Source organism: Furipterus horrens, unplaced genomic scaffold, assembly GCF_987537825.1.
Source record: "Furipterus horrens unplaced genomic scaffold, mFurHor1.1.pri manual_scaffold_12, whole genome shotgun sequence".
NCBI lineage: Eukaryota > Metazoa > Chordata > Mammalia > Chiroptera > Furipteridae > Furipterus > Furipterus horrens.
In genome coordinates, this window is record NW_028327182.1 from 51030087 (window position 1) to 51047103 (window position 17017).

Here is a 17017-nt window from a genome sequence, read left to right on the forward strand (position 1 = left end):
TTTGTGGAAGACCACTTGGCTACATTAAGATAGGCTGCCTTTGTGTCAAAAGCCAACCTTGAGACACATTTAGATGGCAAGAGATGGTGAACTACACCTCTGTCCAAACTTGTTAAAATTATAAAACAAAACCCCCAAAACTGTAAGTTTAGAATTCATTTTATAATATATCAAGCACAAAATATTCCAGATTGAAGTGGTTTTGTTTTTGTTTTTTACAAAATGGAAAAAAATAAAGGTGCTTTCTCTCATTACTCAAATATTTTATAGTCCACTGATCATAGAAAACTTTTAATTTGGCCCTCAGGAAGAAAAAAAAATGCTGACCATCTCACTTCAACACAAAGTTTTCCAATATCACATCCCAAACCAATTTTAGGATTAGATTTCTGACTTCATACTTATGGCTTACCAACAAAAACAAAATTCTAAGACATAAGTTGCTCAGCAAGTAGAATTTTCTGGAAAATTCTCTAATCTGGTTAAACAAATTTTTGTCTCCTGATGTCAATATTTGGATCTGTGCTTGAGGAATATTTAAGTGCTTCTTCTCCAAGTTCTTCTTTACTTTATTAAAATTTATAGAAAGTTTGACAATGCATTGATAATGCAAGGACTCCACAAGAATTAGCTACTTTCAAAATTCTTCATAAGTATCAAGTCAATACATTTTTGTTGCTTTTATGTGTGTACACTTACTTCAAAATTATCCTGTCAAAGAGAGGACGAAGGAACAACAATAACTTTTATAGAAAAGGGAAGAAATGTGAGTTGAGGGTAGTCCTCATCTCCTAGCTTTTCAACCCACAGAATGAAGGAAAAGTCATCTGTGCTCCTGAAAGTAATAGTTTTTGCAGTTAATTTCGACTGGCTTAGTGGTAGCTTCCTATCAACTAATAGACATAGTAAGTGGGTTTTATATTCTAGACTTCATTTATTCACTTATTACATTTAATAACATTAAAGAGATAAAATCTAAAAATACATTATTCAATTCTATAACTTTTATCAGAACCCCCCGCAAAAAAGCCTCAAAAGAACTGATTCTTTTTCTATTTTCTATTTTTCTATATTGAATGTGTTGTATTGGTAGGGTTTTTGAAAAGTTTTTTAGTAAGCACATCTTCATGATTAGGTGTTTCAAATATATTTATTCATTCATTTAACTTGATTCATACTTTTGAATACTAACTATATGCCCATATTATGGTACAGTCGGGGGACTGCATGTATTTGTGGTCTCAAATAAGGGAGATTTTTTTAATGTGTTCATACTGAATATGAAAATAAAGGAAAACTAATCAAGAAAATATCAGCTGACATAAGACTTTTCCTGTAAACTTTCTGAGGTACACATTAGCTGGAAATGAGGAAGAAATTTCCAGTTATTAGAGTTGAGATGTTTGCCTCTGTCCAGGTGGTTTTAGCCAGTAAGATCCCATCTTACCAATATGGAACTCACTACCAGTGAGGAGGAGTATAGAGAAAATACCACAGAGAAGATTCTAAAATCAATTACCAAATGGGAAGAAAAGCACCAGCCAATTTAAAATTATATCATTGAGTGGAAATTAAATCTAAAAAATAGCATTTCTTGCAAATTAAAACCACGATGAAATTATCACCTCACACCTGTCAGAATAGCTATCATCAATAAATCAACAAACAGCAAGTGCTGGAGAGGATGTGCAGAAAAGGGAACCCTCATGCACTGTTGGTGGGAATGCCAACTGGCGCAGCCAATGTGGAAAGCACTATGGAGAAATATGAAACACTAATTTGAAAGAATATATGCACACCTATGTTCACTGCAGTATTTAATACAATAGCCAAGATTTGGAAGCAGCCCAAGTGCCCATCTGTAGATGAGTAGATAAAAAAGCTGTGGTACTAATAAGTAACAGCTTACCTAAGACGCAGAGGCAAACAAACACAGGAGCCTGTCAAGATGAGGAGACAGAGAAGTATGGCCCAAAAAAGGGAACGGATCAAGGTTCCGGTGGGAGAACTAAGCGATGAGGAGATAGCCAATCTAACAAACAAGGAGATAGCCAACCTAACAGATGCAGAGTTCAAAACACTGGTGATAAAGATGCTCACAGGCTTGACAGATATACATGAATATGGCAAATGCATAAGGGAAGAAGTGAAGGCTATGCTAAATGAAATGAAGAAAAATCCACACAAAACCAATGGTGAAGGGAAGGGAACCGGGGTTCAAATCAATGATTTGGAATATAAGGAAGAAAAAAACAGTCAACCAGTACAGAATGAGGAAACAGGAATTGAAAAAAATGAGGAGAGACTTAGGAATCTCTGGGACAACTTTAAACATGCCAATATCCAAATCATAGGGGTGCCAGAAGAGGAGGAAGAGCAAGAAATTGAAAGCTTATGTGAAAAAATAATGAAGGAAAACTTCCCAAATTTGGAAAAGGAAATAGACAAACACATCCAAGAAATACAGAGAGTCCCAAACAAGCTAGACCCAAAGAGGACCACACCAAGACACATCATAATTAAAATTCCAAAGGTGAAAGATAATGAAAGAATCTTAAAAGCAGCAAGAGAAAAGCAGAGAGTTACTTACACAGTGCATATAAGACTCTCAGCTGATTTCTCAAAAGAAATTTTACAGGCAAGAAGGGACTGGCAAGAAGTATTCAATGTGATGAAAAGCAAGGACCTACAACCAAGATTACTCTATCCAGCAAAGCTATGATTTAGAATGGAAGGGCAGATGAAGTGCTTCCCAGACAAGGTAAAGCTAAAGCAGCTCATCATTACCAAGCTATTGTTATATGAAATGTCAAAGGTGACTTACTTAAGAAAAGGAAGATCAAAATTATGAACACTAAAATGACAACAAACTCACAACTGTCAACAACTGAATCTAAAAAATAAAAACAAAGTCCAACTAAGCAAACCAGAATAGGAACAGAGTCGTGGGTATGGGGATCATTTGGAGGGTTATCAGCTGGGAGGGAGAAGAGGGAGAAATGGGGAAATGGTTCAGGGATTAAGAAGCATAATTGGTTGGTACTAAATAGACAGGAGGAAGTTAAGAATAACATAGGAAAGGGTGAAGTCAAAGAACTTATATGCATGACACATGGACATGAACTAAGGGGGGTGGGATTGTTGGAGGGAAGTGGGGTACTGGGTAGAGGGGAGAAAAGTGAAAAAAATTGGAACTACTGTAACAACATAATAAAATATACTTTTAAAAAAAGAATAATATAGGATAGGGTGAAGCCAAGGAACTTATATGCATCACCCATGGACATGAACTAAAGGGGGGGAGAGTGGCACTGCTGGAGGGAAGGCAGGTGCTGGGCAGAGGGGAGCAAAGGGAAAAAATATTGGGCATACTGTAACAACATAATCAATAAAATGTTTATTTTTAAAAAGCTGTGGTACATTAACTCAATGGACTACTACTCAGCCACAATAAGGCAATCTTACCCTTTGCAACAACATAAATGGACCTGGAGAGCAATATGCTAAGTAAAATAAGCCAGTCAGAGAAAGACAACTACCATATGATTTCACTCATATATGGAATATAATAAACAAAATGAACAAGTAAGCAAAATAGAGGCAGTCTCATAGAGAGAAGGCTAACAGCTGTCAGAAGCAAGAGTTGGAGGGTTTGGGGCCCGGGTTACAGGGTGGAGGGATTGAGCTGAAAGGAAGAACAAAGAGAAAAAACTCATGAACACAGACCATGGTGTGGTGATTGCAGGAGGCAGAGCTGCAGGTAGGTAGAGGAGGGTATGGGGGGATATATGGTGATGAAAAAGCCTTGACTTGGGGTGGTGGACACACAATACAGTACATAGATGGTGTATTGTGGAATTGGAACCTGAAACCTGTATAATTTTGTTAACCAGCTTCACCCTTCAATTAAGTCAATAAAAAGGAAAAAACATTAAAATTAAGTAAAATATATAGCATTTCTCATAAAGGAGCTCATGGTATCGTAGGGTAGGAGAAAAAAACTATACTTTCATTTTCTATTAGAAATATTCTTTGATTATTATTCTATCTGTTGAAAAGGCTGCAGAGAAAGTCACCTACATTTGACCTTATGAAATATTTATAATCTCAAATAAAAATAAAATACATTTTGAAAATAGAAGACATAATGGTCCACTTCGATTCCTAAGTGCAATAAAGATGAAGTCTGTCCTCCACCACATCTCCAAGGCCACAGTGCAGATCTTTGCAGATATTTGGTAAATTCCCTGATACTAGGTATTTTGTCTCATCATATAATGACAAAATACTTGTAAGAACAGACAAATTGTGTCACTTGCGTGGATATTTTAACCAGATGACTTGAACTCCAAAACTACTGCTCTCTACCTGTTATTCCCTATGAATTTGTAAAACCAACCATACCAGCCTAAAGCTCCCTTCAGGTGGTTCAACAAACATTTATCATCCAGAACTTACTATGTGCCATGCACCAAAGGGTACACAGGTTAAGAAACTACAGTTCCTGCTCATGAGGAGCTTACAGTCTGATGATGCTTTGGTTTTTAACTTCAAAAAAAATAAAATAAAATAAAAATGCACATAAGACCATGGCTGGGCAGCTCAGCTGGTTAGAGCATTGTCCCGATACACCCAGGTCACAGGTTCAATCCCCGGTCAGGGCACATACAAGAATCAACCAATGAATGCATAAATAAGTGAAACAACAAACTGATGTTTCTCTCTCTTGCTAAAAGAAAAAAGAAAAAAAGAAAAACATGCACATAAACACAAAATTTCAGACTCCCAAAAGCCCTTTCACTCATAGATTCTAAAGATCCATGAATCCCGGATTAAGGATCCAATCCAGTGCAAAACAAAGGAGTCCAGAACAAGTTCTGTGTTATAATTAGACAATGACAGAATTACAGAGCATTCACAGATATAAACCATACGGCATCCATGGCTAATGACTGGGTAGTGGGGGTAGATAGCAAAGTGGGTCTTAAAAAATATATAAATGCAGACCTTAATGAACTAAAATATGTTGTTTGTTAGTCCAACCAGGTATGCACTTCATATTCCAACCTGCAGTACATCTTCTGGGACCTCAGTTTTTTTATCTTAGTTAAAAATGAAAGTAGAGGAATAACTATTTTTGAAACTATGAACAGAGAACAGCAAGACCAGATTTCATTGTTCAGGATCAGTCACTTCATTGATTTCCTAAATAGAAGGAAAGTAATTCATCATGGTCCTTGTCTCAGTGAGAAAAAGGAAGAAAGGAGCACACAGATAGTTAAGGGTGGTTTGAGTTCCTGTTTGTGGTTTTTACATTACCTCTGCATCATATCTGACCGCAGCAGAAAATAATGAAAATGCATTCTCCACAGTGATTCCTTGCTTGATAATGCGCTGACAAAGTTTTTTCAGTCTGTTTTCACAGTAAGATGTCGCCAAATCCAAAAGACCTAAAGTTAAAAGTGTAGACATTTTAGTAAAGTTTATGATAATTTTCCATAATTTATACATATACATTCCATTTTGATGCACAGAGTTATGAATTTTATTAAATAAGTTCTTGTTGTTACTTTCTACCTCCCCTATCTCCCAAATATACCTCTCCTCTACTCACTTTACACAATTTTTATTATGGCACAAAAGAAGGGAAAAAAATGAAATTTCCCCCCTCATTTTTACTTCAAAATGACATGCTAAATCTATTATGAAATTATACTTCAATATTAAAAAATTAAAATAAGTCCACAGTTATAAACTGTGTCCATAATTATTAATCATAACTATACAATGTAATTTTTAAAGATATATTTTTTAAAACCATACAATACCCAATACACCATAAACTTTTCACATTTCAATATTATAAGAAGAGGAGATATATTTCTGACCATGTGATCTGGCCAGTCCCAATGTAGCTGAAGTACCTATAGCATCTTCAGGCGGTAAGTCAACTGTGTCTGTGTAGAGGAATTGGAGAAAGGCACGATACACTGGGTAAGAAAACTGGTCTATTTCTATCACTTCTTTCATATCCTCATTCCAGTAAGACTGGAACATGGATCGAAAGTGCTCACACCTAAAACAGAACAGCAAAAGTCAATTCAGTTGATGGAGTAAGGTAAACAAATATTACAGGTATCTTTAACTACTATATTTGGGGTTACACACACAAGGATCATGAATCTTTAGCTAGCACCCTAAAAAAAATTCCACATGCAAGGATTTTTATATTCGGCTTTTATATATATTTACTTTCATTTTTGATGAGTACCTCCTATGATATATTAAGAATTATATGTAGAGCTTAGGAGTACCTAGCACTTCTGCAGCACTACTGTTTCCATTTTACAGTCCCCTTTCATAGAGATTTGTTGCTCACTTGTTTTTTAAAACATGTACAGAAATGCATTTTAAACAATGAAATTAAAGGAAATTCAGAAATGAGAGTTCAAACATCACTATAAAGTAATACATTCAAATGACTGATTTTTTAAAAATTATTTATTTATTTGTTTGTTTATTTTATTTTTAGAGAGAGGGGAAAGGAGAAAGAGAGGGAGAGAAACATCACTGTGTGGTTGCCTGTCACTCGTGCCCCCAACTGGGGACCTGACGTGCAACCCAGTAATGTGCCCTGACTGGGAATCGAACCAGTGACACTTGGCTAGCAGGCCGATGCTCAATCCACTGAGCCACAGAAGCCAGGGCTGATTTGTTTTTTTATTTGTTTTATGTAATCAGCATATTCTTAACTGTTTTAAATGTTAACTGGATTGCAGTTAAACTGATTGTTGCTCCATTATCTTATATGACAATTTTCCTTCTTTTTCTGACTCATCTTCAAAATGGCCATCACTTCCTATTTTGTTTTTTTTTCACTTTGACTTGCTCACTTTCCTTTCCTTCCAAGTCTGTTACTAATATAGTTATAAAACACATTCACTAGGATAGTCATGATTTCAAGAAAACCTATGTGGGTCTTTTTATATTGTATTATAATGTATAAATCTACCTGTATGAGGAACTGACTTCTGAATATTAGACCTTCTTAAAGTATAAATCATACTTTATATTTTTTAAAGCCTCTTTTTAAATCCTTCTAAAATTAGATACAGTAAAAATAAACAAAATATTTTCAAAATTCATTCAGAATACTAAACGAATGGCTACATTTACCTAAGAAATTATTTCATCTGAGAAGTAAAAAGGAATGGGTGTCTAAGCAAGGAATAATAGATAAAATGGGTCAGAAAACTATACATGAAAGGAATAGCCTGGTTGTCCACAGGTTCACAGACAGAAACATTCCCACTTCATTTTTCAATTAATACTTTAGTGCAGATATTTATTCCCTTAAGTAATGAATGACTAACGGCCTTCTCAATTCCCTTAAACATGTTATTTTATAAATAGGTTTTTAACTACATTTACAAAATGTACATGACCAGTTTAATTCTCAATGGCCTCTTTCTCTATAATGGCAACATCAATAGGCAACGGTCCAATTACTAATAAATACAAAGTTCCATCCCATTTATACAAAGAACTCCTGACATACAGTTAAAGAACATTTCTTTAATTGGAAATTAGATGTCCCCCAGGTCAGAAGACCAGTATTCCTGACTATGAGAGTTTTCTGCTTGAGAAAAATGAATCTTTAATTAAGAGCAGAGGACTTCCAGCCAAGATTAAGGCTTAGACTGACATGCTCTGTCTCCCTCCACAACTGAGTGGGAATACAACTACCTCAAGACCAAAGATAACCAGAAATTCCAGAAAATAAAACTACATGGAAGCCCAACACATGAAGTTATAAACCAGCGGTGCTCCTCTGGCCAGGTAGGAGGGGCGAAATCGGAACCGGGACAGAAAGGTTGGGCTGTGCTCTCTGCGGTAGCAGCGGGGATAGCGGTGGGACTGTGAGAAATGCCAGGGGAGCAATCCCGGCTGCAGTCGAAACCTGGCAGCTCACGATTCCAATGCTGAGGAAGGCAGACCCCCCCCACCCCCACATTGCCCTGGACGGTGAGGCCGTGGGGAAGGAGCCTTCTGGTCTCTCAGTGGAGAGTAAGGGCAGGAATCCATCTTGGACCCCTTCCCCCACACGAAGCACCACAGACAGTGAAAAGGTCGTTGGTTGCCGGGTAGTGATGAGTGCATGGAGCGCCACCCCCTACAGCCTGCCCAGGAAACAAAGATAAACAGAAAACTGACAGGATGAAACAGACCATGACTGAAATCCCAGTGAGGCAGCTCACCAGGCAGCAGATGAGGGACCTAACCAATGAGCAAATAAGAAATCTTTCTGAGGCTCAGTTCAGAGCTATAGTCATAAGGTGGCTTACAGAATTAACAAAAGATTTGGAACAAGACGGGGAAGGAATGAAAGCCAGTCACACTGAAACGAAGGAAAACACATACAAGACAAGTGGTGAGGAAAGGAAAACCAGAGATCAAATCAACAAATCGGAACATAGGGAAGAAACAAACAGTCAACCAGTGCAGAAAGAGGAAACAAAAATGGAGGCTCAGAAACCTCTGGGACAGCTACAAGCAAACGAACATTTATTTGGATTATAGGATTGCCAGAGGGGGAAGAACTAGAAATAGAAAAATCATGTGAAAAAATAATGAAGCAGAACTCCCCAAACTTGGGGAAAGGAAATAGACTTACAGGTCCAGGAAGCACAGAGAGTTCCAGAAAAACTGGACCCAGGAAGAACCACACCAAGACACATTATAATCAAATTGTCAAAAATTAAAGATAAAGAGAGAATCTTAAAAGCAGCAAGAGAGAAGAAAAGAATTATGTACAAAGGGGTCCCAATTAGACTATCAGCTGATTTCTCAAAGGAGACCCTGCAGGCAAGAAGGGACTGCCAAGAAATATTCAAAGTAATGAAAATCAAAAACCTACAGCCACAAATACTCTATCCAGCGAAACTGTCATTCAGAATAGAAGGGCAGAGAAAGTGCTTCCAGGACAAAGTAAAACTGAAGGAGTTCATTAGATCCAAACCACTATTATATGAGATGTTATTATATGAGAAATACCAGAAGTCACAGGGCACCAAATCTGGGACTGGTTTAGAAGAAGGAGGATCAAAATTATGAACATTAAAATGAAAACCGCATCACAACAACCAACAACAGAAGCTAGGGAATCGAAACAAAGACAAACTAAGTAGGCAACGAGAGTGGAAAAAGAATTATAGGTATGGGGAAAATATTGGGGGGAGGTCAGCAGGGAGGGGGAAGAAGGAAAGGGAGGGAGATAGTACAGGAATTAAGAAGCATAGTAGGAGGGAATGGAGTAGACAGGAAGATGTTGAGAAGAAGTATATGCGCAACCAATGGACATGGACTAAAAGGGGGGAACAACTGGAAGGAGGGGGGTCACTGGGTGGAGGGGAGCAGAGGGAAAAGAAATTGGGACAACTAACAGTATAATTAATAAAACATTTTAAAAATTAAGAGCAAAAGGGGGCATAGCAGGTCTGTCTAGAAAGTATGAAGCCATGTAATATGAAAAATAGAGACATTTATTGAAGAAGATACAAGACACAAGAAACATTGTATACAGGACAATGACACCTCAGTTCCCTTCAAAGTAGGGACCTCACATAGTTCTCCCAGCATCTCTTCCCCTGTTCAAAACACTCAGCAAAATGCTTTGTTGAAATCGCTATCAGCTGCCCTGTTGTATTTTCCTAAATCTCATCGATGGTCTGAAATCTCTTCTCTTTCAAAGGTGATTTTAGTTTTGGGAAATACCAGAAGTCACAGGGCACCAAATCTAGGCTGTAGGGGGGCTGAATCACCTAGGTGATTTGATGTTTATCCAAAAAAAATGCTGCATGAGACATGATGCACGAGCAGGTTCGTGTGATGAAGCTGACAATCACTAATTGCCCATAGGTGTGGCCTTCTGAATCATCTAAATAGTTACTGCAGATGAATGTTCAAGCTTAACACAAAATTTGACACAGATTTGTTACTCTACTTATTCAGTCATTTTGAATGTGATGGTAACATAACACACATGTTCACTTAAGAGCACCTACTGCCCCCACTGACTAGTACAGTGAAGTCATCATTGTTCACACATGAGCATTCCAGTCCACTCTCCGTGGCTGCCAGATTACACTGATGTCACGCAAATCATTCTCATTATGTTAATAGCAGCTGTATTTTTCCAGATAGACCATATATATATATAATACTTTTCCCTGACAATCTTTTGTGGGTTTTTTTGACCATGTAAATAAGTGTTTTGATGAAAATAAATATTCACAAGATCCTTCATTTAAAAACAGTATAAGACAAATACTACTACATTATGCTTTTTCAAAAAGGCACATGTGCATGTGCACACACATGTGCATGCAAAACTTTTCAATAATGAGCAGCAGATTGATACTGTCTGCAAAAATAAGTTGTGTCATTTCTCTCTACTGCCAAGACTGTTTCTTATCAGTACCCAATTTATGGAATATCAAAGAAACAAATAAGGAGAAAGTAAGGTCATTTCATGCAAAAATACCTGATTTTCAAAACAGCTTTATGGACATGGATATATTTCCCATCAATTCGAAACTTTAGGTCAGCAGTTTCTGGACTGTCAAATTCTTTCTTCAGGGACTCTGCAACTGTTAAAAAGTCTTCATGCTCTGAAGGCAATGAACACATTAATAGATAAAGCTAAGAAAACACACAAGATTTGACAGACTTCAAAAAGATAGTCATTAGCATAATGGATAATTTCACTATATTTTTTTCAAGAGTTCATGCCCTACTTGACAAATCAATTTCAGAGTATTAAAATAAGTATCCTGAGTGTATAAACTACAAAAAAATACATACTTGAAAAGGCCAAAACCAATCATATATATTATGTTAGTAATCAGAGACATGTGTTCTTATTTTTAAAGAAAAAGTTATAGGTAGCCCATGATTATATAACTACTTGTTAAAAACTTGAGTGATTCTCCACTTGGGCTAAGGACCTGACAATTTTCCTTGATTGGAACACTAAGAATATCTTTGCCCTGCTTTGAGGTAGTTTTCAAGGGGTTACTATATTCTATCAAGGAGTCCTAAGAAACAAACTCCCCACTTAAATGGTAATGCTAAGCAGTCATGTTCTTAATGCAGAGAAGCTTTTTTTCCCTTGATATCTGAACTTGAAACATTCCTCTTAACCCTACAAATTAATGTACAAACAATAATCCTTACACACTATCTAAAAACAGCAAATTTACTTAGTAAAAATATATACTCAAAGGGAACAGTTTTACAAAAACCATTATCTCATGGCCTGATGAGAAGAACTGCTGTTATGATTACAGATATATGTAAGTAGATTTGTGTTATTGTGAGGAAAAGTAAAGATACTTGTACAAATCCATGTGACACGTTCTTGTGCTTTATGTGCATGGACAAAGGAAAACAAGTAGGAGCCTAACAGGGAATAAAGTTCCAGAGACCCTCTTCGGCACTGAATGAAGCTACAATGGATAGACAGGTTGTGACTGCCCACAAAATAAAAATGGTGACTTAATCAAGTAACTGAGTAACTTGGTGTTACCAGGGCAATTCTTAAGAGGGTGAAACCTAACATAAACTTATCCATGAGCTAGCTTTATTAACAGAATCTTGCAAGGAAGTATTATTTGTCTGAGCCCTGTTACCTTAACCTACAGCTACCTAAGACGCAAACAATGCAGAGCTTTCTTGGCTTGGAGGAAAGGTCAACAATCTCTCAAAAATCAGGCTTTCCCTGACCCTATAACCTTGATCACAGGTAAATAAAAGAAAGGAAATAACTAATACGGGCAAAGAGTTCAGGAGTCCAAATTGCGACCCCACCCATCCAAAAAATAGCTTCTTATCAGTGTCTCTACTGCATCTAGTCATAAGGGTTGAAATAACCCTTTCCTCCTCTTAGTTTCTGGCACCATCTAACTTTCTTCCTATCACTCATCTGAAATAATAAATTGAAAGAGAGAAAAAAACACTCTTGACTTAGTGAGTAGAGGGAAAGAAATCATCTAAAAAATATATTGAATGACCACATTTTTTCCAAGCTTAACATTAAAAAATGTTAGGATGTTTCTTCTGAAAAGGATACCTTTTCAGGATCAGGACTTTTAAGACGCAAAATCCTGGGGAAGCGTATAAACAGGTACAAGCATATAAACAGGTACAAGCTAAGTAGCTTATGATCTGAAGATGTGGACAGTGCTTTGGCTGTGATGTATATGTGTGATTATGGACAAATAGTCCCATTCTGTGAACTAAAAATTTTTTTTTAATTGAATTTATTGAGTGACACTGGTTAATAAAATTTATAGGTTTCAGGTGTATAATTAAATAAAACACGATCTGTATATTGTATTGTGTGTTCATCCTCCAAAGTCAAGTCTCCTTCCACTACGATTTATCCCCCTTATACCCTCTTCTACCTCCCTCCAACCCTCTTTCCCTCTGGTAATCACCAAAACGTTGTCTGTGTCTATGAGTTTTTTGTTTTTGTTTTTTTGCTTAATCCGTTCACCTTTTTCATCCACTCCCTCAATTCCCCTCCCCTCTGACAGCTGTCAATCTGTTCTCTATCTAAATATAGTCTGTTTCTATTTTGTTCATTAGTTTATTTTGTTCACTACATTATATATAGGAGTGAAATCATATGGTTCTTAGCTTTTCTGACTGACTTATTTCACTTAGCATAATATTCTCAGGTTCCATCCATGTTGTGATAAATGGCAGTATTTCATCTTTTCTTCTGGTTAAGTAGTATTGCATTGTATAATATACCATACCTTCTTCATCAAATCCTCTGTTGAAGGACACTGTTGTCCTCATGTCTTGGCCACTGTGAATAATGCTGCAATAAACATAGAGATGTATATATCTTTGCCAATAAATGTTTTAGAGTTTTTTGGATATTCCTTTTTTTTTTTTTTGAGGAACTGTCATACTGTTTTCCATAGTGGCTGAACCAGTTTACATTCTCAACAGCAGTGAGTGAGGGTTCCTTTCTCCATAACCTCTCCAAAACTTAATACCTGTCTTGTTAATAACAGCCATTCTAAGAAGTGTGAGATAGTATCTCATTGTAGTTTCGATTTGCATTTCCCTAATAGCTAGTGAAGTTGAACAGCTTTTCATATATCTGTGGATGCTTGTATGTCTTCTTGAGAGGGATGTCTGTTCAAGTCCTCTGCCCATTTTTTAATTGGATTGTTTGATGATGAGTTCTATGAGTTCTTTATATACTCATATTTTGGATATTAACCCCTTGTGGAAGCTGTTGTTTGCAAATATCATCTCCCATTAGGTTGCTTGCCTTTCTGTTATGTTGGCAGTTTCTTTTGCTCTGCAGAAGCTTTTCAGTTTGATATAGTCCCATTCATTTATTTTTGCCTTTACTTCCCTTGCCTTTAAATTCATGAAATGTTCTCTACGACCAAGGTCCATAAGTTTAGTACCTATGTTATCTTCTACATAATTTATTATTTCAGATCATATATTTAGGTCTTTGACAAATTTCTGAAATAATTTTGGTATATAGAGACAAACTCTAGTTGAGTTTCATTCTTTTGCATGTGACTTTCCAGTTTTTCAAGCACCATTTATTTTTATTTATTTGAGAAACAAAAGCCAAGTTTATTTGTTCATTTCTTGCATTTGAAGTACCCCTTGATGACATCCTTTGCCTGAGACTCTGCCATAGTCCTTAACCACCATAGAACTGCAACCAACCACATTATGGGGTGTTCCCTCTCTGTCGATTTTACAGAGGTCTACCCATACCCCCAGTTTCAGATGGCTGTCACATCAACCTTAATTAGGTAGATTTGGTGTTCAGCACAAGGAGCCTCTATCAACTTGACATACAGAGGCTGATCATAGTTGGATACAAACACACAAAGACTCTGGCAGCTTTGCAAGTTCTGCATGCTAAGCTGTTGTGAATGGCGGTGGTCTTCAACACATCTTGTAAAGCAGTATTAATGTCTGTTACAACTCCAGCAGCAATGCCTTCCTTGGCCATGGCAGTGGGCTATGAGTGCAGCCAAATCTTAAATGCACCGAAACCTCCACCTCTGTGTAACTCCCCAGTGGCAGGAAAAGAGCTCCCAGCACCATTTATTGAAGAGGCTTTCTTTTCTCTATTGTGTGTTTTCGGCTCCTTTGTCAAAAACTATTTGCCCATATACCTGTGCTTTTATTTCTGGGCTCTCAGTTCTGGGCCACTGGTCAGTGTGTCTGTTTTTCTGCCAATACCATGTTGCTTTGATTCTAGCAGCTCTGTAGTATAATTTGAAGTCAGGTAGTGTGATACCTCTGGCTTTTTTTTCTTCTCAGGATTGCTTTGGCTGTTTGGGGTCTTTTGTGGTTCCATACAAATCTGATACTTTTGTTCTGTTTCTTTAAAAAATGATATTGGGATTTTGATGGGGATTGCATGAAATCTGTATATTGCTTTAGGTAATATGGCCATTTTAACTATGTTCATTCTTCCATTCAATGAACATGGAATATCTTCCCATTTCATTGAGTCTTTTTCAATCTCTTTTAATAATGCTTTATAATTTCAGTGTACAGGTTCCTCACACCTTTTGTTAAGTTTATTCCTGGGTATTTTAACTTTTGGTTGCAATTGCAAAGCGAATTGTTTTTTGTTTTTTTCATTCGTTTTTCTTAAGTTTCATTGTTAGGGGAGTGGATGAAAAAGGTAAATGGATTAAGAAAAAGAAACTCATAGACACAAACGTTTTTTGGTGATTACCAGAGGGAAAGAGGGTTGGAGGGAGGTAGAAGGGGACATAAGGGGGATAAATCATGGTGGAAGGATTATTTATGATTAAAAGAATAAAATGAGTACAGAGGATAGTACCTCAACATAACACAGGCCATATATGACAAACCCTCAGCCAATATCATACTTAATGGTGAAAAACTGAAAACTTTTCCTCAAAAAATCAGGAACAAGATAAGGATGCCCACTCTCACCACTGTTTTTTAACAATAGTTCTGGAAATCCTAACCAGAGCAATCAGGCAAGAGAATGAAACAAAAGGCATCCAAACTGGGAAGGAAGAAGCAAAAGTGTCACTTTATGTAGATGACATGATTCTGTATATGGAAAACCCTAAAGACTCCACCAAAAAGCTATTAGAAACAATAAACAAATGGTCAAGTTTGCAATGTACAAAAACCCCAGGCTCCTTCTGGAAAGAGGAAGAATTTTTCTTCTTTCCGCCACTCTCTCTGGCAGAGGTTTTGGTTTCGCCTCTGTCTCCTCTCACTCACTAAAGGATCATTTTGGCTTCTCTCGTTCAATAAATCACCATAAAACTGCGGGCATGGGTCTAGCACTTAATAGCTGATAGGGTGCTCGCCGCTGTAAGTCTCCTGTGAAAGGATAAGCTGGTTCACAGACCGGGTTAGAGCACTAGGCACCTGCCAGCCACAACTTATAGTCCATGCAACATCAGGAACACAGTCACAAGCAGTCACTGCTCAACCCCGTGGTGTCTCCCCTCGAATAGGATTTTGTGAGAGCGAGTGAAGCTTTAGGCCAGAAATAGGATTTATATAGGGGCTATGGTGATGACTGATCTCTGAAGATAAGAGGCACTTCCTCCCTCTGGCCTAAATTCTCTGGTATCCCTATGTGAGTTGGGACCTAGCAGAGGTGTCTGGGGTGAATCCCTGAGATGCACAGGGCCCTTGTAGGACATTCCATTCACAGTAATATAATTCTTGGCTTGTCCGGGGATGTACAAAATAAGAACTGGTCATTCAGTACTCCGAGCACTTCCAGTTGTTTTAGATGGCTGGGAGAGAAACCGAGGCATGTAAGAGAGGTAGGGATGATCAAGGCGTGACACCCTTGGGAGCCCTCACAAGCAACACACTTCAACCCATTACACTAATTAATCCCCAGTTTAGAGTTACGGAAATTACTGGCCCACTTTAAACAAGAGGCAGGAGAAAAGGGCAAACCCAAAACTGACAAAAAAGGACTCACTACCCATGAAAGAATGGGATCAGGGTTATCCAAAGAACTTTTCTTTCTGTTACTGCAGCAACTAATAAAAGGAACTGGATGCCAGATTAAGGAAAGGCATCTGATCGATTTACTGCATACTGCTGTGGCTCAAAGCACTACGGTCTCAGGAAAAAAGAAAAAAGGGAAAGTAAGGAAAATAATTCAGGCTTAAAAGGTGCCACAGCTGCAATAGAAATAGGAAAGGGGGAAGACAAGGGGAATATATGGAGCACTGCAAAATAATCGGCTCTGCAGACCCCTTGCCTCTGAGATCCTGGAAAGCCACAATGTCACTCGTCACCTCTGCTGGCTGACACAGGTCCACCTACTCTTGCCTGACCCAAACCTTGATAAAAAAAACTGTAAAGAAGTTTTTCCTACAGTTGCCTAAAAACTAAGGTTCTGTTTGGTAAAATAATTATATATTGTTGTATAGTACTCAAATACTTAACTAATATTCAAAAATTCATGTCTCTCAATACTAAAAACTAAATTTTTGTCAACCTATATTAATATTATATACCTTTCATTATCACTTTAAGTAAATAGTCAAATATCATTTCATAATATATATTCCTTTGTTGACAAAATTTCCAAAATTTAAAATTTAAAAGACTTCCTTATAGCCTTGGGGTACTTCAAAGTGCCCTTGAAATATCTCAAGGATTTATTATTTTCTTCTTACCAAAAAGAAGACAACTCTAGACCAATCAGACTTAACACATTTTGAAATACTTGGAAAACTTTGTGAAATAAGATTTTACAAAAAAGCTAAAAAACAATTGGCTAATAGCTTTGCTCATTTACATCAATCTATAGCCCAGGCAGGCTTACAAATAACTCCTTAAAAGTACAACCATCAAAGACTTGGTGACCTCAAATGCTCCAAATTAATTCTCCAAAGCTTTTAACTCTCAATAATCTCCAACAATTGTCAGGCATTATCAATTGGATAAG

The 17017-nt window shown here is 37.2% G+C and overlaps 1 protein-coding gene and 1 pseudogene across 5 annotated transcripts in view; both read right to left on the reverse strand.

Annotated features, from left to right (window-relative positions):
• RCBTB1 (RCC1 and BTB domain containing protein 1) overlaps nt 1-17017 on the reverse strand; it is an 82292-nt gene that overhangs the window by 8936 nt on the left and 56339 nt on the right. For all 5 annotated transcript variants that reach the window (XM_090258804.1, XM_090258805.1, XM_090258803.1 and 2 more), the window contains 3 exons: nt 10544-10670; nt 5925-6076; nt 5320-5450 (listed from right to left, as the gene is read on the reverse strand). In XM_090258804.1, the coding sequence (XP_090114930.1) occupies nt 5320-5450; nt 5925-6076; nt 10544-10670 (410 nt within the window). The remainder of the gene's footprint in view (nt 1-5319; nt 5451-5924; nt 6077-10543; nt 10671-17017) is intronic.
• Nucleotides 13677-14056, reverse strand: LOC149996181 (small ribosomal subunit protein eS12 pseudogene; annotated as a pseudogene).